Here is a 23559-nt window from a genome sequence, read left to right as displayed (position 1 = left end):
CACATCATGTAGCTTTGTGTTTTGGTTGCTCTTGAGGACACATTAGAGATCAGTTACTAAATATTTCATTGGTACAAAGCTAAAGGAAGCAGCATTGCAGATCTCACCCTGTCGCCTCATGTGGCATAGATGTGGCACAATAATTAAGCACCCAGGCAAGATTGTGAGGCCAACAGGAGGTAAAGAGCCCCTGGGAAAGAATGTCTTGGGGGCTGTATACAGCCTGCCAGTTCGCCACCCTCAACCAAAATGATCTGAGCTGAAAACATAAAAAGTGATTTCTGGGAATGACCAGAAATCACTTATTCAATCTGATCTATGAGGTGTAGCCTGAAAAGGACCCATCTTTTACACGAGTGGCATCTATTAAATTGTTACATTTTTCTAATTGGATCTTAAGCGACTGGACAGCTTTAATTCTGGATATTACTTCGGTGCATTTTGGTTTCCAAAATCCAGACACATGGGGCACCTTTGCTAGTGGCTGGTCCCATACTGACATGTTGGGGCCAATATGAAGCTGTGACTGGCCAGTCCTAAATCCAGGCCCGGCTCTTGCCCATTCTCTAGAGTAGGGCCTAGCCAGGATTGAAGCTAAACACACCCAGCTGCTTCAACCACTCCTCATACGGCTTAGTTTCCAGACCCTTGGTCATCTTGGTCTCCATCCTCTGCAAACATTCCAGCTTGTCCACATTCTTCTTAAATTGTGGCGCCCAGAACTGAACACAGTATTCCAGGTGGGGTCCGAGCAAGGCAGAATAGTGATGATGTCACCCACAACAGAATTTTAATGCTGGTTCTAAATGTGTTTTGTTGTACTTTCACCACTAGTTTGTTCTTATTACTTCATATTTCAAAAGGATGCTTTTAAAATGCCTTGAATCCCAACTTGGAAGAAAGGTGGGGTGCGAACATGTTAAATAAAGGCCTTCTCTGCCTTTGCAGCTGGGGAAGTCCATAATAAGAATTATCTGATTTCTGATTGAATTAATTAATTAATATTATTTTTTAATATATTAGTGGCCATGTGATAATTTTAGCTTATAAATTTTATTGTTTAATGTCTTAATTTGTATATTAAGGTACTTTTATAACTCTCTTTAGAGTAGGTAATGTCTTGATAACATAAATGTTTTAAGTTTTTTGTATCAATCCAGTATATTTTCTTTTAATTGTTGAATGATTCTGTGTACATTGCGGCAGCCTTTGGCCATGTGCAATAAAACTGACTGACTGACTGATTTCTAATTTTAACATTTTTTATTTATGGCTTTATGTATAACTGTTGCAAACCACTCTGTTTTATTTATTTTTAATTATGAATAATGACATACAAGTATTTGTTATTAAATAAATAGCTATGGTATGTGTGTGCATGTGTTCACGTGTGTGTGGTGGTAGAATAAGTATCCTGAAATTGGGTGGTAACCACAAGATAAAACACACACGCGCGCACACACTTCCCTTCTGTCAGCAAAACTGCCAGCTTGGAATTCAGCAACAGAAAGGGCAGAACTAGGCAAGAGAGCCAGAACTAGAGAAGAAGGTGGGGGCTTGGAGGCTGTGTGGATGGTTGATTTGGGAAGCAGAGCCGGGATGGAGAGAGATGCAAAACTTAACTTGCCCCGGTGCTGAAAAATCCTACAACTGACCCTGGGTAAATGGCCATTTTTTTGTTTTTGCTTTTAATCTATATGTGAAAGCAAAATATTGATTTTGCCCATAAGCTTTCCAAAGCACAGCTGCTGAAAATACAGGATACTTCATATATATATATATGTCAGGAGTCGAAATTAGGAAATTACTGTTTTATTGCCTAAATTTCAATGTAATCTTGCTCATTCTGGCAGGCTTGTCAGAGTTCCAATTGTGATTTAATTATAATAAGAAAACACTGCCAGTGGAACAGCAATTTATTCTCTTCCAGCTAAACACTGCTCCCAGGCATGTGTCACTTTTGATGCACGAGTGCCTCCACTTTAAGAGAATGCACAATTTTATGGCTATATAAATTAAACTGCAGCTGTCAGTAGTGTACTTTATTTATGATTTAATATTCATCTCATTGAAGAGCAAGATGTAAACTACAAGCACTTTTAGAATGCAGCTTTAACTTACTTTCTATTTAATTCCAGACAGACAACTCTGTCTTGCCCTGCCATGAATACTGGAACGCCTTCAACTCATAGCACTGCCATCATTATTAGGCAGGCTTAAATCATTCCCACCAAAGATGACAACGGCATTGCTAAATTCTGAGATCTTCATGCTACTTTTCTAAGCACAGTGGCGAGCCCCTGGGGCACGGGGCTTAAAGCAAAACAAGCCTGGGTAACACTATCACCTGGGCCGTGATTTGGAATTACATTAATCATCTGTGCATTGGGCCCGCCGTTGTTCCATGTCTTTATAAATGACTTGGATGAAGGAATTGAGGGGATGCTCATCAAATTTGCAGGTGACACCAAACTAGGAGGGGTGGCCAATGCTGCAGAAGACAGAATCGGGATTCAAGATGACCGTAACAGATTGGGCCCAAAATAACAAAATGAGCTTTAATAGGAAGAAATGTAAGGCTCTGCACTTCAGCAGGAAGAACCAGATGCACAAATATAAGATGGTTACAAAAAAAGGAGATTCCAGCTAGACACCAGGAGGAACTTTCTGACGGTAAGCGTTGTTTGACAGTGGAACAGACTCCCTCAGGAGGTGGTGGAGGTTTTTAAGCAGAGGTTGGGGGGACATCTGAGTGTTTATCAGTACTCCTTTCCACACTGTATTTTTTTTTTACAAACAGTGCAATGCGTACATGTAAAAACGCCGAATATGCATATGAGGAAAAACAAGCTTACAAATTAGTATACTATACAGATACAGTGGTACCTCAGGGTACAGACGCTTCAGGTTACAGACTCTGCTAACCCAGAAATAGTACCTCAGGTTAAGAACTTTGCTTCAGGATGAGAACAGAAATCGTGTGGCGGCGGCAGGAGGCCCCATTGGCTAAAGTGGTACCTCAGGTCAAGAACAGTTTCAGGTTAAGAACAGACCTCCGGAATGAATTAAGTACTTAACCCGAGGTACCACTGTACACAAACTGGGAGCCCTAACTAGCCTTGGCTCCTCGCTGCACAAAACCTCCCAGGTTCAATCCCCGGCGTCGCCAGTTAAGAGGAATCAGGGGCAGCCAGAGATTCTGGGAAGTTGCTGGCAGTCGGTGTAGAAAACGCTGGGCTAGATGGACCTGGTAAAAGGAAGCTTCCTGGACATGTGGCAATGTATTTGCTGCTGCTTAACAGCCCCTAAAGAGTGTGGAAGAAACCTGGCATGTGAGCATACATCAGGGGTAGCACAGGTGTATTGTAAGGGGAGACCTGTGTGAGTTTCAGCTGCTCTGTCCCACTCACCTCAAAAATCCTCAGAAGGCCTGCTACCTTCCATCACAAGGGAATATCAAGAATGACTGGAGGGGGGGGAGTGTCCTGAAAAAACCCAGTGCCATGTTCCTTTGAACATAGGTGCAAGTCTTTTTGAATGCGACTGTGTTGCTCAAAGCCACTTTGAGAGGCTTGTGGATTTACAGAGCAGGATGAGCATTCTAAATAAAATAGACCATTTTCAGGAGGATTGTGGCGAGGAAGGAAATTCCCCAGTGCCCTGGAATTAAAGATTAAGAAGCGGGGGGAGGGGGGCAGTGTTGAGATCCATTGATGCCCCACCCAAGCATGGACATAATCCACTTGTGCTGCCATCAACTACAAAACAGCAGCTGCACAGACTTGGTCCCCATCCTGCTGTCAAGTGGTTGAGAAGAGATGGGGATATCCTTCAGTAGTGGGGCTGACCATTGACTTAAGTGGGGAAAGTAGCTCTGCCTTGAATTCACAAAGTCGCTACCTCAGCCACAGTACCGGACCTCTAAATTGGGAGGCCACAGAAAGTTTTTGTGAGGTTGTGTTATGAGAATGGTTACGTCACAAAAGTAATAACATCATCAGCATCCAGTATACCTGAAGGAGCGTCTCCACCTCCATTGTTCTGCCCGGATGCTGAGGTCCAGCGCTGAGGGCCTTCTGGCGGTTCCCTCATTGCAGAAGCAAAGCTACAGGGAACCAGGCAGAGGGCCTTCCTGGTAGTGGCACCCGCCCTGTGGAACGCCCTCCCAGCAGATGTCAAAGCGATAAACAACTACCTAACATTTAGAAGACAACTGAAGGGAAGTTTTTAATGTGTGACATTTTAATGTATTTTTCATCTTTGTTGGAAGCCGCCCAGAGTGGCTGGGGAAACCCAGCCAGATGGGCGGGGTATATAAAAAATTATTATTATTATTATTATTATTATTATTATTATTATTATTATTATTATTTTAAAATGGTAGTAACTGTTCAGCATTACTGCACAAGAAGCCTTCATAGCATGATTATTCTTTTAGCAGTATTCTATTCCTTTAAATTTACTGATCCCCCTCTATTCTTCATGCCTGGTGGTGGAATGAGAAGAATGGACACTGAAAAGCAGTAACAGTTACCTGTAAGTTATAATCCTGAAGAATTTTTACCAGTGAATCTCTCAGGTTTGGAATCTCCATGCCTTCCTTAATGCGGTGGATCAGGAGGATGGGGTCAACGTGGGTCCCAATGTTATTTAACAAGCCGGTAATAAAAGCTGTAGAAACACAAGGGGGGAGTTAATCTGAAACTTAGTCTCTTAACAGCATGTACTGCTCTCTAAAAAAAGAAAATATAAAGAAAACAGTATGCTGGCACATCTAAAGTGGGAGAGATCTCACTAGGAAGAGGCCTAGTTTTCAAATTTACATTTTATAAAGCTATGCTTATAAAGGTTGCATACCATATAAACAAGCTGCAATAAACTTGAGATATTCTACTGAACTATTCCGTGGGTCTACAAACATCAGTAACAGGGCCTCATTTTACTTGTGTATTATCTTTGGGGCAGACAATGATGTTGACAACCTTCCTGCCTCCTCCTTCCATCAGAGCTTTCCGTGCTACACCCCTAAATTCACACAGGGCTCTGGATTTCACACACCATCTGATCTTCACACTTTCCAGCACTGCCATTGCCTTTTTCCTTGTGATGCTTCCCCCCCCCCCCGTCTCCCTTTTTATAAGTATCCACTTTCTTCTACATCATCTTTGATTCCTCCAGATCACTATTTCTCAGTCCACGGCTCCTCTGCTTCCACCTTCAGCGATCCTGTCGCTTAGCTTTCCTACCTCACCCACTTTTTCATAAAACACCTCTTTCTTCTCCGCTTCCATCTGCCTTCACACAGGTCCTTCTGTTCCTACACGCTGTGGGGTGAATTCACTGCCTCTCCCCCAGCCGCAATGACCTTTCATGTTCCTCACAGTAGCTGGACTGTTTGTGAACACTCTTGATGATTACAATGCCATTCCATCACAGCATCTTAGCCAAGGCATCACACCTGCGGACAGGTGCCCATGGCTGGCCTATTATCTATCTTTTTTACCTTTTCATTTAAAACAATACTTATTTTAAGAAAGATAAAGATGTGTAATAATCACATAAAGTACAACTTCTGAAAACCTTTGCAGTGAAGATGCAGAGATAGAAAAACATGCTAGCATTTCATCCAATTTGTCGGCCAACAGCACATGTGCCAGCAGCTGTGGAATAATGTAATTACTTATGCTTATCAGTGCCAGATGCTGCAGGATATTTCCTCCCTCAGCACGTTGTAATACTCCAATTATTACATTGCAATTTAGACTTCTGCCCCATGCAAGCTGGCATTAATCCCAAATCACTCTGACTACACTGTTTTTCTTCTGTAGAGGGATGAATTATATTCTTTCACTGCCTCACACTTAATTAAAATCTCTCTCTCTCTCTTTCTCTCTCTCTCTCTCTCTCTCTCTCTCTCTCTCTCTCACACACACACACACACAGAGTAAATTAACTGAGCAAGGACTACTTTGCTTACGTGGTTTGTCAATGGAGTACAAGATGAGGTCTTCCCACAGTTCTGCATCGTCTTGCTCCTTAGCAAATTCAATAGCCTTATCCACATCGTATAATTCCTCCATGATCATCTTCAGAGCACTTCGACTATTGCCCATTCTGCCTAAAATGACAAAGGAAACCAGGAATTTGAAAGAACAGCCTACCGCCACCAAGCTAAGCTAGGTCTCAGGGTTTAGGGGAAACAACATCCTCTGTTATAGTGGCTAAAACCTGTCCCACTTATGGCTTATATTTTAATAACACGTATGATAAATTAAATTAATTAAATTAAAGCAATATATTTCAATCCCACTGAAATACATGGGTCCTGTGTATGTCTTAATAGTTGCTTGCTGAACTGAGCTACATCCGTGATTGTGTCCAGAGATGCAGGTTCATCCTACAACTAAAGCCAGACTTTTTTGGGGTGGGGAGAACAGACTAAGGTTGCAATCCTATACAGACGTACTGGGAAATCAGCCCCACTGAAGTCAATGGGACTCGAGAAAACATGCATAGGACTGAGCTGGGAAGCTCAGTATGCACTAACAAGGTACAGCACAGGCCATTTCAGAATCAGGATGTGCCCCTGCAAGGTTTTAACCTGAACTGCCCTGCAGGACAAAAGGACCCCCGACAGGGTCATGCTCACTAGCATCTCCTTAACAGCCATGGCCATCATTGAGCAGCAAGTGTAGGCACATACATGGCATTGGTGGCAAGAAATCATGGAACTGAAGGGTTAGAAAGGATCCCCAAGAGTCATCTCAACTACGCCAGGGCCTTTTCAGTACTGTCCCCGACTTGGTGGAACGCTCTGTCACAAGAGACCAGGGCCCTGCGGGACTTGACATCTTTCCGCAGGGCCTGCAAGACAGAGCTGTTCCGCCTGGCCTTTGGTTTGGACTCAGTCTGACCCTTTGTTTCCCTCCCCTTATGGTCTTGATCTATGGGCTACTTTTAAAATGAGGCTGCATTTTAAATTGTATTTTTAACCCGAATTTTAAATTGTTTTTCCCCCTCCCCTATTATGTTTTGATTGTAATTTTACTGGTGTTAGCTGCCCTGAGTCCGGCTCTGGCCAGGATATAAATAAAATAATAATAAAATAAAATAAAATAAAATAAAATGAAATAATAATAATAATAATCTAATAATAAATAGTAATAATAACAATAACAATAACAATAACAATAATAATAATAATAATAATAATAATAATAATAATAATAATATAGTCCAACCCCCTGCAATGCAGGAATCTCAACATCCTTCCATGCAGAGATCTGCCACAGTCTTAAGAATCTGCATTTTTCAAAGCCAGGACTTTTATGTCTGGGTTGATAGATGGTACCTAGAGCTTACACAGGTATGGGATCATAATATTGGCTTTAATATCTCTGGGTTTGGGGGGGGGGTTAAGACACCTTGCCTGGTCATGAGCTTTTAGGATCAGCAGGGATACAATGTAAGAACCTGGTCCTGGAAATACTGAGTTGAGGATGTCACCTTTTAATAAAAACAAAACCACCAGGTCATTGCTATTAATCAAAATGCTACAACCATATGTCAGGAGTGCTCTGATGTTGTTTCCTGCTTGGCAGGGGGTTGGACTCGATGGCCCTTGTGGTCTATTCCAACTCTATGATTCTATGATTTTGCAGCTACTTACTCAAAAGATAAACTGTCTCTTCTACAAAGTTCCTTTGCTGACAGATTTCAAGAGCCTGGGATTTCAAAAGGAGAAAATTAATATGACCACAACTTAAGTTATCAACCAGCCTGTCTCTGCCATAAATTAGCAGCACAGCCCCTGTACCCGTTTACTCAGAAATAAGTCGCACCGAGTCCAGTGGAATAACAGCCAAAAAATATCACCAGGGCTCCCAAAGTTCTTTTCTATAAAGGCACATAATTCATGTAACAGAAACGGTAAATATTTATAAAAATCTGGACTAAGAATAAAAGAAAAGTAATTACAGCCAACACCTGCTTGAGTTTCTTAAAGAACAACACTACCAAAGAATGAAACAAACCTATAAGTCATGCATTGTTCCCCAAATAAAGGTTTTCTAAAGTATATTTCATAACTACAGAATCTCCTGATTTTTTTTTTATCAAGCTCCATGTACAGAACCTAATGCTTGCCTTCCTAAATGTGGAAAGGAAATCTGGCACCCCACAGTTTAATGCTAGTCTGTGAAGCATAATTGATCCAGACGTTCTCTATCCCTTGTATGCCTCAAGAGGCTGCTGTGGAAATGGAATAGGATGGCCACCATGTATGAGCTCCTTGGGCAAAGGGGCTGCATGCCTACGTGATTAATTACCGGGGCTATAGCTCAGTGGCAGAGCTTTCGTTCTGCATGCTGATAGGCCGCAGGTTCAGTCCCTGGTATCTCCAGGTAGGTCTGCGACTGAAGGCCTGCAGAACAACTGCCAAGTGTTGTGTTTCTCAAACTTGGGTCCCCAGCTGCTTTTGGACTACAGTTCCCATAATCCCTGACCACTGGTCCTGATAGCTAAGGATGATGGGAGTTGTAGTCCAAAAGCAGCTGGCGACCCAGGGTTTGAGAAACACCGCATGTAGACAATACTGAACTGGAAAGACCAATGGTCTGACTTGGGGTGAGGCGCCTAGGTTGTCCCTACAATAATAAACATGTCCCTTGCCCAGATAGATAAAATTCTTGCATTTCATCAACATTTCATTCCACGCTCACACGGCAAACACCTCAGTCATAATTGTAACCAAAACATCTGGTGGAGTGAACAAAAATCAGGGGGCTGGAATTAAATATTAAAAACCTCAAATAATATTAAAATTAAGAACAGGATGAAAAACATGTCTGAGTCATCATGGTACGTACTTAAAGTCAAGATCTAAACCAATGTGGTTTTCATGCTTTCCAGCAGATGGCAGCATAACACACAGAGTAGCCACAATAAGTCGGGTCACAATTGCAAACTGAAAAGCCACAGTTGGTAACAGTTTTGTTGAGATCAACTAAAATGTGACAAAGACATGGGTGGGTGGGATGGGGGAACCTTGCAACTGGAAAAAGAAGAAGGAAAAGAAAAAGAGAAAAAGAACTCCCCCAAACCCACTGCTAAATAACCAACAGCTTTAATATTTATCAAAGAAAATAGAGAGGGGGAAAAGATACATCTAAAGGATTTTTCCTCACCTTTTCTAAAGGGCAATGAGTGCTGTCTCTGAGAAACGGAAGTAAATTTGGCCGGTCATATTCAGCATACAGACTGATCTGCTTCTCATGATACTTTTGTCCTTTGTGATGGTCTCTCTTGAACAGCTTATGCAGGTACTACAAAATCAACCCAAAGAACGAAAAAACAGAAACATCCATGATCTATATGGCCACAGGACCAAACAGGTGCTCCAGACTAATCTTAACACCTGACCCAAGACCTGCAGCTCCAGAAGTGCAATTCCCCAAGGAAACGGGGTAAAATACTACTGCGTCCAGGTGTTACAGACCCCTCTAGCATTGCTGACCGATACCAACATGGGGAGTGAAGTGATGGTGTGTTTTGTCAGGAAAAAGCAGCAATGCGAAAGCCAGCTGCAAGTTGCTGGAATGCAAAACAGGATGTTGATGTTTGGGACTGTACTATTGGAACAAAGGGGCAGTCTATTCACTGTACTGAGCACCGGATGTTAGCTCAGAGTGTCATCTGACCTGTACTGGAAGTACAGGGGTGGAGTTTTCGCTCTCTACTGCTAGAGACTGGAGAGTGCAGACGTGTTTCTCTGTACTGCTGGTATGACAGAAATAAAGCAATGTAAATAGATTTCTGTCTGTCTCTTTTCCCCTCCCTGAGGGAAGCAGGGAGGAGGGAGGAGTTGGTGTGTCCCTCTCACACTGAGTGGGATCGCCGGAAAGACCTTGCCTGTATCCTGCCGGGAGACGCAGACGGGGAGGTCAGCCAGGATCTCAGCCGAATGCCTGGAGAAAGGCCAGTTACCTCTGACCAAGGCTGAGAATCCAACATGTTTGTGGTGGGGGGAGATTGCAGCAAATCATCCATAGTGAGAAAGAGCTGCTTAACTTTCCCCAGCCCTAGTAATTCTTTTCACAAATAGCCTCACTCTAGGCACCACTTTGTTCCTCTGAAACCAGGAGCAGATCTAGCTGCAAAAGCAGCTTGCACGCTGGACTCAAGAAGTTGCTGGCCTCCAACTCCCATCAGCCCCCAGCCAGCACAGCCAATGGCCAGAGGAGATGGGAGCGGTTGGCATTTGAAAGGGAGAATCAGTGGAGGATAGTTAAACACGCCTCTCACCCTCCACTCCTGGTCCAGGAAAGGATCCGTACCCTGGAACCACGCAAAGCTCATCTTGTCTGCCCCCTGGTCCTAAGCCACAAAAGACAGCTTGAAGTGGTAGGTCTTATAATACTCTTGAAAGGCGCTCAGGCTAGGATGTGGCTGACTATATCCAGAGACTGGGAAGGAGCAGCCTCCGAAAATATTTCACTTTGCAACAGTGATGCCTTAACATCTGTTGCTGATGCACAGGCCTGTCCTTGCTATATCTCGGGGGCTATAACACACACAGGGAAGGAGAGAGGCTTTTTGCTAGGCTAGGCCTGAAGTGTTTTGGATTCATACAGTGATAAATCTTACTTCTCTTGGGAGCATGGACAGCTGTTTTGCTACAGAGCAGGGTGGTCCAACACGCAGCCCGGGAGCCGCATTCGGCCCTCAAGGCCTTTTTTGGGGGCTGCCCTTAGCAACATTTGACCCCCAGCCCCCCCCCCAGCTCTTGCGCTGCCTTCCCAAAGCCAGGTAAGAGAGGTGCTGGGATTTGGGAAGTAGGAGAGAGGCTCTGATAGGGTCCTAGAGTCCTTCTTCAACCTCCAAAGCCTAGTTAGCACTTTCCCAGCTTTGAGAAGAGGGTGGAAGGGCTCTAGGACCCTGCCAGAGCCTCACACCTCCTTCCCAAAGCCCAGCGCCTCACTTACCCTGTTTTGGGAAGGCAGCATGACTTTGTGCTTCCCCACCTTCCTGACAAGGGTGTCCTGTGGGTTCCGCATCGAAGTACTCTCGCAGCCCACTTGGTATGAAAAGTTGGGCTGCCCTGCTATAGAGGGCCTAGCGAGCACAGATCTTGTGGGCAAACCATTTATTTTATTTTTAATTTTTTTAAAAAAAATTATTGGTTTTTCACAATTTATATAAACACAAACAATACACAATACAAACAAACAAACAAACAAACAAACACATAAACAAACATGTATAATTTCAAATCATTTTTTCTTAAACCTTACTTCACCAACTTCCCCGTACCTCCCCTTTCTGCATCCCAATTTCCAAATTTGTTTCAGCAAATCCTCCCCCTTGAGTTTATCTAATTTTCCCTTGTTCTTTTCTTTTACTTAATCTTCTACAGCTGTAGTCCCCTTTTTTCTATAACCTCAACATTTTAGCACTCATTAATTTTCAATATTTCTTAAGACAAATTCAAACCATTTATTTTACTCAGTGTGGTTCCTTACTGACGAGACTAATGAAATGTCTCCCCACAACCAGCGTCTTCTGAGTGTCAGTTATGAAAGTATTCTCCCCCACGCCAATTGCAACACTGCTGTTGGAAGTTGGAGACCTGTTCAGTTGCCATTGAGGATATTTATCAGTTCATGCCTCTGATTGCACCAGGAACACACCGGTTGAAATCTGCATGGAAACCTTAAACCGCCACTTACCACATGCTGCAATTCAGGCCTGTTTTTTAATTCTTCCACCACTTTATCAATCTAAAACGAGAAAGAGATAAGATACGAAAAGATAAGAAAAGTTGGCTTCTGGGCCAAATCTCTTGCTCACAGAGAGGGATAGGAAGTAGCCAGCCAAAACATAACGAAATGGTTGTACTCACAGAGATCTTGTCTTCATTATCCAAAAGCATGTCAACTGCTTTCTAAAACAAACAAAATGCCCATGGCAGATAAGAGATATGTAAAATCACAATTTAACACAGTTATATGTACATACAGATTTCGAACGAACTTCCTCTGTCTTATGAAAAAGAAAAAAATGCTATGCAGTTTATAGTGTGTGTTGGGAAGGAGACAGCAGGACTGTCGGTGGAATAACAAGATGCTTGCTGGTTGTATTACAATAAGGCTACAAGCCCCGGCGTATGTGGGGCTTCCACAGCCAGCGAAGACAGATGGTGCTTGGTGAGAAAGCAAAATGCTTTCCGGAATTTGGCTGGCAGTGGAAGAGTGTCACATGTGCTGGATCTATATAGGCATACAGAACACGTATTAAAGGTGAAAGCCATAACAATGCAAATTCTCTGCGTAAACTCCTATTAAACTAAACGCAATATTTAGTGGCTTTCATCCCAAGGCCTCCTCAAGGCTATGTTCACCCTTAGGAAGGGGGGCGGAAGATCTGCACAACTCATTATTGCAGTGCTCTTTTCACTGCAGTTAGAAGTGAATGGCTCAACCGGGAAACAGTGATGGGAGTTGTAGTCTACAACATCTAGATACTGCCAGAGTTGGTCCTATTTTAAATGCTTACATCTGCCTTAAGACTTGAGAAACAGCTGCTGTCACATAAATGAAAGCAGGTTCCAATGCTCAATGCCTCTGACGCTCCCTGTCCAAAGCTTTTCCAAAACTTGAGAGTTTTTGGTCAACTGATCGAAAGCAAAGAGGATTTTTTCCAGGCACACAACTTTATTTTTTGAACACAGGTTAAAGAATGGAGAGCTTTCACAAGTAGATTAGCCAACGGAAAATTGGGGAAATGGCGAGAATATCTACACTGCATGTGTGATGTGTGCTAAATTAAAACTGTTTCTTCAAACAATTAGCACTTTGGTTCATTAAGTGACATATTTTGGGGCAAAGGTTATAGGGATCTTCAAAAAGGACCTATTTCAAATTTCACAATGTCTGGATTCCTGCTGTTTATATTTGGCTCTTCCACCTAGATTTATGGATGCAAATAACACAAAATATTATTTCCCCAAGGTTATATGACTATTTTCTTTTCCTTAATGTCAAACAATAAAGGTTTCCTCCCCAGAAGCATTAGGGTAAAAACAAACTCAATGTAAAAAGTTTTTTGTGAAAATATAACCAATTCAGCCATTTGGTGTCGACATTCTCACACATCAGTTTATCCAAAATATGAAGTTCACTTGGTTAAATAATATTTTTTTCCTATCTGCTAAAATTCTTACAGCCAAGAGTATATAAAAAAACCCCCACCACTTTAAAGCCATCATACCTCTGAATCAAACTCCATTAGCAGAACAATTTTGTCCCTGATGGAGCTGAAAAGATTGTGTTTGTGGATCAGCTGGAAAACATCTTTATGTCTCAGTGTGAGATAAATTTCAAGGGCCTTTCCGTAGCGTTGGTCATAGGTGTACCTGAAAAAGAGGATCATACGTTATGAATAGACCTAGATGTGGGCCTTTTGAAAAAGTCATCCACCAGCACAGAAATCACAGTTTTGCTAAAAGCTTGACACAAATTGCTTAAACATTGGGCCATCATTTAGAATAATGGAAAATACTTTTCTTCCTTATATATGTATTAGAAAAGTAATTGGATGCAATTCTCGGTTCTTCATTGTTCTTGTGTACTGGACACCAATGACCCATAACCCAGGGCCCATCTTCTCATTAAGAAACATTTCAGAGGTTGCCACAAGCTTCACACAAACGGTGAAGAATTGCACTTCAACACAGGGATATTTGTAGGGATGTATTTCCTTTCACCTAGACATCCTTAGGCTTTCTTTTGGGTAGGGGAGCGGTGGGAACACGATGACCTGGTTCATACGTCACAGTAAACCAAACTATGGCTTCCTGGAACCATGCAAAGAAATCTGGGCTGCAGCTCATGGTCAGCAAGGAGAAAACTTAGCTACAAGACTGGGTTGGGATGACATGCAGAGTCAAACCTTGGGCTTAGCTCAGTACAGTACGGGAGTGAAAAAGGCTGGCCAAGAGCAAAATGGCAGCAAGCTTCTCTCTGAGAGCCCAAATGTTCATGTGGTCCCAGTAAGCCACAGTTTGGCTTACCAAAATGTGTGAGCCAGGCCAACATGAAGGGCGACTGTCAAGTGACTGCACTTGGCCTGAGGACCGGCAGAGATACTCAGAAAGGGGAGAGAAGGAAACCACGCTTCCATGTGTAAAAACAAAATAAAGTAAGAGGGTTCTCCCACTGCTTCCATCGCTCAGTGTCCGGCTCCATTGAAAATAGGCGAAGATGCAAAAGGCTGAGGATGCGATCTCAGAGAGAGTGGTGCTTAGGTTGTGAAGAAAGTTGGAAGGAAGGAGGGATGGATGAGGCAGGTTCTGCCAATGACAAGGTGCTCAGCAAAGAGCTGGCATGAATGTTAGGGCTTCATGGGTTCTGGTATGAGCTGATTGGCATGATGCATGCCAGTGTTCATGCCCATGGGGTGCCCCATATGGCAGCACCTACCCTCGTTTGCAAGGGGTGAAGAACACCAGCGACACAAGGAAGGAAGGAAGGTGCAGAAGGTTCTGGTTTCTGGGTGCCCCAGTCCGAGACTCTGTCCCTCCCGTACCTTGCAAAATACCCCTTAAGTAATACACACCAAGGCTAATTTCAATTTTAAAAATGGCTTCCTTATGACACATTCTATTCTGCTTTCCCTAGTGCAACAGATCACACACACAGAAAGAGAGAGAGAGAGAGAGAGAGAGAGCGCGCGAAGGATGCAAACCTGCCCAGCTACTGTGAAATAAGGGGTGGGAGAAGCACAAACTAATTCTCCGTAGAGATAAAGGTGTTAAACCCTGGTGATCCAAGGAAGGGAACTGTAGTTAAACATGCTCAGTTCTTTAAAGAACAGAAACAGTGAAACAATCTCTCAGGGCAGCCGTTCAAACTCATTATAGACTTACAACTCTGCAAGAGTTTTCAGCAAAGTCCTGTTCTGTGGATCTTTCTTCAGGTGGTCCACCACTGCTTGGACAATGATTGCGTTGTTATAAAGGTTCCCAGGCCACTCCTTAATTAATGTTGCAAAACCCTTGAAATGTAAAAAAAAAATCAGTCATCATTCATCAACCCATGCATGCAAACTTTTAAAAAAGCAAAGCCATTGCCTAAAAAGTTGAAGATCTTCCCAAGTGGTGAGAATAGCCACCCCACTCCCTGTTTCCCAGGATTTCAAGTGCTGAAGTGCTATAAAACTCTGTTCACCACACAAGTTGGGCGATATCTATCTATCTGGATCACGAAGTGGTTCCCTTTACCCTCTGGTAAGCTACCTTTAGTAAGTGTTTGGCTGTATTGACCCAAGGTGATTTATGTGTGGGAATATATAAATGAGAGCCTGCTATTGAACAAATGGAAGTGGATTCCCACCCCCACCCCCTATTCTGGGGCGCTTAAATTACTGAGACATTTGACATTTTTCAAATATAGAATCCAGAGAGTATGGAGATGTTACCTTTACTATTATGAATAACGAAGTGGAACTAAATTGTCTCACTTTAGAATAATTGAACAGAGGAAGAAAGTAATATTCTGCTTATTTCAATTCTCCTAGAATAGTTATAAGATAATACACTCCCAAGACCATGGAAGAGCAGGTCATTGATTATTCATGCATTTATTTGCTCATTTTACAGTTCCCTTTGTTTTCACTTATCACTGCTGAAGTTAACCTGCAAGTACTTTGGAGACTATTGTGCTGTTTGCGGCGCAAATGCAACACAGCCCTTTTTCATTTAGTAAAACAGATAACTCAACAAATTTATATAAACTGCTGCCTATTCCAGCCTGCAGTCAAACAGCTTCCTGAACACTCCTATGTTTTGCAGTATTCTTCTGTATACCGGATAATACCGTACGGCAGCCTTTGGCAACGTGGTGCCCTCCCTGCACACACTGTTGGGCTACAACTCCCATCAGCACTAGCCAGCAAAGGCTGATGGGAGTTGTAGGCCAACAATATCTGGAGGGAACGAGGTTGCTGAAGACTGGTGCAGAATTCAAATTGAATATGTTGAGTGGATTCTTTCGCATTTTGAGGTTTTGTGACATAAACTGCTCTGGGATTTTTACATGGTTGCATATGAATGAACCAATAAACGGCGTTCTTGCATTTGTATATTGCCTTAGAGTGCAACTGGTACTGCATGAAATGGGAAGGACGGACCATGCAAGAGCTCTTGCCAGCATCCAGACTGCAAAGGTTTTTTCATGTGGGATGGGTCACTGACAGTTTTTCAAGGGAGAAATTCTTCATTGGCTGAATGCAGCCCGTTGATCTTACACTGCTTTAAGGGTACTCTACGTAGGATATACATAGCTGCAACGGCATCAAGGACTCTGGGTGAATGTAACGAGAGCAGCAGCTGTGAACTGCACCATTGTGCTATACCAGGAAGCAGAGTGGCAGCTGCTGGCCACATGAAATTATACTGTCTGCTGTGTCCTTACAAGATCCTTGCCTGGCTCACAGTGCTGACGCTCACTGTTGGTTGTGTGACAGCCATGTATCTTTGTGACAGCTGCTATGCCTCACCCCAATCTCTGCTTCACCACTGCGCTGCTAGCTGCTATTCCCTGTCAATGGCATTCAAGGGAGATAATGTGGTACCTCATAGTCGCTCTCCAGAAATTCATGCAGGACCATTTCATAGATAAAAGGCTTCAGGACTGAATCCCGTCTTGGCAAATAGCGGCTAATCGCCTATGAGAGGAAACGGAACAAAAGAGGCTCAAACCTTGCATTTGAGAGAGAACAAAATTTTGTGAGTGCTTGTGTGACTCCTCAAATTGCTATGGAAAACTAGAATGCAGTAAAATGCTACCAGCATCAAGACATTCTGAGAGCGTTCTCAACAGAAGTAGCGAAAAATTATACCGGTGGCAATTTTGAAAGAGCTGTGCAATAAAATTTATCCCAATTGGTCCAAAGAACACCTAACACATTCAGATAAATGGGGTTGCATTTAAATAGGGGGGAGGAAAAGAGGGTAGGCTTGATTGAAGTCCTAAGGCGTTTTGGGTTTCTTCCTGTAGGAAACTGAGCTCTTCTCTAGTAAGGGAAGCGATTATACTGGAGAACAAACCTAGAAAAGGGCACATGACTCCCTGTTTCCATGCCTATGAATGGTCCCTTGTACAGTTGCTGGGGAGGGATTTTGGCCGGGGGGGGGGGGAAAGTGATGCTTAAGAGGGTAATAGAAAGCAAATAGTATCTTTTGTGCAAAACTGAGCCCAACTATATTCTGACACAAAATGCATTTCCAAAGCAGCACGGAAGGGGTCAATAACTAGGTATAACTCTTTATTTCAGGGCCTTTTAAGTGATCCAAGTAAAAAAAAAAAAAGTTAGCAGCAGGAGCAAACTAACTTGCAGCCCAGACACATTTTGAGGACCCTGTTATGTGATTAAGCTGGATGCACATGACAGATCCTAGTACTTGTTGACTACGTCACCACGGAACCATAGTGGCTCAAGGTAGATTAGAATCACCGCAAGAGGGATAAGAGCAGCAGATGTTAACATTGCAGCTTACAAGAGAGGAGCTTTATTGCACAGCATCTCCTGTCTTTCTGTGATCTGCTTTCAGAAAGGTGAAAACAACCACCTGTTTAGAAAGGCAGTAATTTAACAGAGAGGCTTTCTGGAAAGCCTGCGAATATTTTCTAAATTTTACAGTCTGCTGGATGGCATAAGTGGAGACATCTGCTCAAGACATTCACATCCAGGCAGGAAATAAATTCAGGAGGGAGTGGTGAAAGCAGCACATCACAATTTTACCTATACACATTCTGAAGACCCTTATTGAAGCGAAATAGAGGCAAACGGACTTGAGAGGTTATCTTCCAATGTGGCAAAGTACACACCAAACCTCTAAAAACCCGCAAGTCGTGCTGTTGTTTCCCCCTCTATCTTTAATTCCATAGGAAGGCAGATGCTACAAGACAAGCCGCAATGTTGCAACACCTTCACACTCCTGAACAGAATTTAACAGCTCAAAAAGCAGCAAGGGGCCACCTGCTGCGAGATCTTAATAATATGCCCCTTTTGGCTCATCGACTTTGAATAGGAAAGCATAAAACTCAGAAAGAAAATGTGTATATGTTATTAAAGGGCATGTGCATAAATGCTTTCTACTGCTCTGGAAGTGACAGTCCTTCAGCTGTATGCCATGGGCAATTTATTAACTTAAAAGCTTGCTAACAAACATGCTCCATTAGATTACTTGGTTTGCTATGCTAGCAAGGCACAGAAAGTGGCAGAATTCTTCCCTCTCCCTCCTATCTTTTGTAGTGCACAACAGAACAGCCATCTGTTTGCCTGAGACGTAATTATTTCTTGGTGCTGTTACTAATGAGTCAAAGGATGCGCAAAAGAAGTGAGTCACAAGGTCACAGAGACCGTCTCTGCTCTCTTCCTCCAAGCAGGGGCTTTTGTGAACAAATACAACTCTGCAAGGAAGGAAAAGGGGTACACTTCAACCTGGGAGGGGGTGCGGTTTGGCTGTTAGTCACTACTACTAACACGTAACATATTGTACAAGATCCGGAAAACTGTGCATCTTGCTGCATTTTAAACTTCAGGAACAGTTTTGCAGCATATTCTGCCAAGCTTTCCGTGTGGCAACGAATACCAATCTGTTATGTTTTGGAATCAAAAGTTACATGATGCTATTTCTTAACTCTGCTCACACACTCACCTAGGAAGGGATTTTGTATACATGATGGAGGACTATGCAGATACACACAAACCTCCCATGTGGGCAAGGTAACATGTGGCACATGTACTAGGAATGTGAACGTTCTTTCATGGAAAACGGGGTGGGGGGAAATGTGGAAAAGCCTACATTCCAATGCTGTAAAAGGGTATAATGCTCACACTAGCCAGGCATTAGCTTATGCGCATGGTGAAGAAGTGTGTTCAGTCACACGCCACGTGCATATAATCCTGGCACGTGGCTCTATGAACTGACATAACCAGCCAGAGAAATTCCTCAAAAAATATATGACTCTACATACCTTAAGTTGTCCAATTTCTTTAAACCTGTGCACCTCAAATTCCCAGAGATCTGTGTTCTTGCCAAGTATTTTCTGGCATTTTCTGGTATATAGAAGGGAGAAGAGGCTCATAAATCAGGTTGCCATTTCTAAAGCATTTTCCATCTATGCACAGCAGCACCATTTGTGCACCATTTGCACCATTTGGGATCCTTTATTGTATTGCTTCTAATTCTGGCTTAGGTCACTGTTCAGAACATAAAGTCGGTGACCATAATCCAGAGCCCAACATGCACAAGGGATCCTGCAGCCTGCTGAAAGTACATGGAGCTCCAACAATTCTTGGACACTTAACCTCGGAACCATTCAGCACAAGGAGGGAGCCCAAAGAGCAAAAACAAAACAAAATGGGGGAGCCCACCTAAGTAGGTGGTTATGTGCATTAAACCTCAGTCATTGTCACCTACATCAAAAGCATACTAACATTCATCTGGGTAAGCAAACGAGCAACGTTTCAGAATAATCCAGATAATACTACCAGCCATGTGTACAGCTTGCACACACAAACAGTGTACACAATCACAGAGGTGCACACAATTGTGCCCCAATGCATTCAAGCTAAACATATTACCGTGCTGCCAGGTCATACTCTCCAATTTCCATCAGATGGTTTATGTAGGCCAAACCTATATCCTGTGGGGGGGGGGGGAATAAAATCCAATTAGTTAAAATTACATCTAAAAATTGCACACATCCTTCCACAGCCAAGTGTCTGGCATTTGTATTCAAGTGACTTGTTAGATCAAATACCAGGATATATTTTTTCAGGGTTTCTAATTCCTTGATAACAAACATGCTTGTTTGTGAACGATCAAAGGGCTTAATATAAAGAGCATTTAAAAGAATTTTAAATTTACAGGTTTTAAATATAGGTGCAAATCAGATGATATTCTTCTTGGTCTTGTTTCTATTATCTTCCTGTTCCTCCCAGCTCTTGGGTAATAATTCTCCTATGTTGGGAAAGTGACTCATCAGAAGAAATAAGAAATAAATAAATAAATAAATAAATAAAGAAAGAAAGAAAGAAAGAAAGAAAGAAAGAAGGAAAGAAAGACTTGCCGAGGTGTAGGGCATTAATAGAGAGGATCAGTCCACACCAGCCTTTCACAAAGTTGCTGGACTACAACTCCCATCATCCCTAGGTAGCAGGACCAGTGGTTAGGGATGGTGGGGTCTCAAGGTTGAGAAAGGCTGGTCTAAACCATGAAGCGTTATTGTTCATGAATGTTTATATAACAGGGTTGTGAAAAATGTGGTCCCCCAGGTGTGATTGGGCTCCACATGCCATGATCCCCAGTCTCCATGACCAGGGATGAGGGAAGTTAGTGCAACGACATCTGCAGGGCCACAAGTTCCTTGCTGTTGGTTACTAAGATAACATTCCATTCTGCTTTCTGAACTGTCTTAACTCAGGAGGAGCCGATGTAATCTAGTAATGTCTGGAGGAAACCACAACATCTGGAGAGCATTCCCTGTGCAACATCTGATCATATTGGACTACATGCCACTATTCCTCCTCTGGATAATCATTACTATTTATTAAATTTCTATACCAATATCATTTTCCATTTTACTAGTTTGCAACTTTCTAGCATGCTTAGAAAAATGTTTTTGCTCTTAACACACTACTTCACATTTCTGTAGCATGATACGTTTACACAGGAAAAGGGTGGGTGGAGGGGGCAAACATCCAGGTAGTTAAAAGTAGTGCAAACTGGGTTTCTTTTTAAAAACAACAACAACAGTATTTCTGTTCCAGTACTTGCTTCACTGAAAGTCTGAGAAACATTTAACTTTAATTTATAATGGGGGAAAACATCAAATACAAATATAAGCACAGAAATTACGGTAGCCTTGTGAATATGGAATGCATGGGACCCTGAATGCCCAGAGCTCTGATCATGAAGTTGAGGCAGGCAACAGCAGCCAAAACTCTCTCTCATTCTCTCTCTCAATCCCAGAGGAAAAGGTAAAAGAGTTATGAGGCTCAAAGCAAAATCCTGACCTAGAAACTACCGTATTTTTCGAGCTATAAGACGCACCAGACCATAAGACGCACCTAGTTTTTTGGAAGAGGAAAACAGGGGGGGGGGATCTGAATCCCAGCAATCCCGCTGGCTGTCCTGGCTTCTTGCTTAGCAGCGCACAGCCTCTCCTGGGCAAGGGGAGCCTTCATCCCCTGCCCAGGAGAGGCTGTTGGCAGCTAAGGCTCCCCCAAGAGCCGCGCTCCCTCCTCAAGGAAAAGCCTCCAAGAGCCACACACGTGCTCCACACGGCTCTTTAAAGGGAGCGCTAAGCAGAGCCTCCCGCCTGCGTTCGCTCCATAAGATGCACACACACACACCCTTACTTTTTAGGAGGGGAAAAGTATGTCTTATAGAGCAAAAAATACGGTAATTTCACACGCAGAACAGACCATATTGGCCAAGTGGCAAAGTTTTCGTTTCTGTTTCGTTTGCATAGGCTTAGAAGCATGTTCTGCTTCGTGACCCTGGGACTGAGTCATGCACTCCATAGCTAAAACTTACAAGCCCTGGCTCAAACTCCGCTTAGGGTGCCCTTAGGTTTAGAGTGGCGAATTAAACTGGCTGAGTGTGTCACTAAGATAAACAGGGTATGTAATAAGGTTGACTGGGCAGTGACTATGATCTGTTCTTGGGCCAAACCCTCTCCTACCGTGACATATGTTTACACTTGCTGAATAACGTCACTAGAGGTATACCTTCCTTGGTGGCCAAATTTCTTTTTTTAGCTTTTAAGCGTTGCAAGATTATAATTGACTGTATTGATATGGGGCTATCTGTTTAGCCCATTTTAGTGTTGGCTAAGTTCTAAAATTTTCCTGGAGCTTTTAACTGTGTATTGACAAATGTATTTTTTTTCTGACTGACGGTCGAATAAAAGGTTGATGATGACCGTGACATATGCAATTTATCTGCATCCCGATACTGGTATTTCTCTACCACAGCCCCACAGCCCAGAGGGAAGAGAAACGTGGGGCACTTTTGACATCCGGGGGCAAGTTAAGTGCTACTAGATGTTACAAATGGAATGGGGGGGGGGACTAGACACAAAACACCCATACATGCAACCTTAGGCCTCGCTTAGCGCAGAGAGAAACTATTAATTTATTTCTGAAAGGTCAGGAGCCTTTTGTGTTCCTTCTTTTTCTTAAAAGAATTCAAATCCACTTTGCAGACTTACCTGAATCTTGTGTTTTTTCATGGTCTTCTGACTGATCTCAGCTGCCATCAAAGCCTCCTATATAAATACAAGCAAAGATGACACCCGAGTCAAGTATTCAAAACTTCTGTAGAGAAATCTGGAAAACTGCGGCTTTGTTTCTTGCGCCTTGTGTTTGAAAGCACTAGAACGTTTAATGTCATGGTCGAATGAACAGCTTTGAATTCACACTCAAACAAAAGCAATTGTTAAAAAGAAAGGGGGGGGGAAATCTTGGGTTCCATCTGGGTTCACTCCACATTAGTGTATCAAGATCAAATTTCGGGAGGATGGCACCATATGAGGTACAATCACAGGAGTTCATTTTCCAGCAAAAAAGCCTGTGCTGTAAAGACACCTGTCAAAAAAAGTACCTTGATTTGTTTTCTGAGTGCTCAACTAAAAGACAAAGAATAAATCCAGCACTAGGAGGAGAATGATTTTTCATTAAGTTTAATTTGTGGCTTATCCACTGAGCTGGCATCTTGTGTGTGCAGAAATAGAGCTACCTTCTTGCTACCCAAAATGAAAAGTGAAAGCTTAATGTGGGTTACAACACAAGCTATTCCCTGACTATTAAACAAAGGGCTTTCTGTGGAATATGCCTGAAAGCCTTTCCAATCCAATGAAACAGTGCTTCGTGCATAATGACGTTCAACGTGGACCAACTTGCATATACGCCTTGGGAAGAATTAACCCACTTGAACGTTTTCAGAGTGAAACGCAAATGAGACTATAAGAAACCGGGAACAAGAGCATGTGCTTGATCCCTTTATTTACTTGTACTGTAGTTATTCACAGCATAAGAGAGTTCACAGACTTGTGTTAGAAAACCTGTGTTAGAAACTACCATGTTTTCCTGGGGAACCCAGTCTTAAAGGCAACTGAATACTTAAATGTTGCATAAAGTGTTTATCACATATATTTTTCAGGTTCCTTTTCTTTGATAAATATAAAGCCTAACAGATAGCTTGATGAGCCCCAACAACTCCTAGTGCACAAGCTGGAATTCTGAGCTAAAAGTGCTGTATTATGCAGTCAAATAAACTTAAGAGGATTAGAAACTGAAATAAAGTATGCAAAATCAGGAAATTAACTTTAATTTTCATACTTCATTTTGACTGCTTGCAACCAGTGCATCAGCAGTTTCCGACAACTGTTAAGCCTTAGACCAGGGAATGCAATCTTTTTCCCTGTTGGGGCCTGATGGGTGGAGCCAGAAGCAAAAGTGTTCTGGATGAACTAAACTGGAACAGAGATC

At 42.7% G+C, this 23559-nt stretch overlaps 1 protein-coding gene across 1 annotated transcript in view; it reads right to left on the bottom strand.

Moving 5' to 3' along the window:
• The window catches only part of VPS41 (VPS41 subunit of HOPS complex), a 120480-nt gene that overhangs the window by 12637 nt on the left and 84284 nt on the right, over positions 1-23559 (bottom strand). The window contains exons 14-25 of the mRNA XM_081165111.1: positions 22281-22337; positions 19648-19709; positions 19038-19119; positions 16630-16722; positions 14924-15051; positions 13267-13411; positions 11900-11941; positions 11727-11777; positions 9186-9323; positions 7670-7724; positions 5978-6118; positions 4535-4671 (exon numbers count right to left, since the gene is read on the bottom strand). Coding sequence (XP_081021237.1) covers positions 4535-4671; positions 5978-6118; positions 7670-7724; positions 9186-9323; positions 11727-11777; positions 11900-11941; positions 13267-13411; positions 14924-15051; positions 16630-16722; positions 19038-19119; positions 19648-19709; positions 22281-22337 — 1131 coding nt within the window. The remainder of the gene's footprint in view (positions 1-4534; positions 4672-5977; positions 6119-7669; positions 7725-9185; positions 9324-11726; positions 11778-11899; positions 11942-13266; positions 13412-14923; positions 15052-16629; positions 16723-19037; positions 19120-19647; positions 19710-22280; positions 22338-23559) is intronic.

This window comes from Podarcis bocagei, assembly GCF_964188305.1.
Source record: "Podarcis bocagei genome assembly, chromosome: 12".
NCBI classification, from domain to species: domain Eukaryota; kingdom Metazoa; phylum Chordata; class Lepidosauria; order Squamata; family Lacertidae; genus Podarcis; species Podarcis bocagei.
This window is presented reverse-complemented; position numbering and strand designations above follow the sequence as displayed.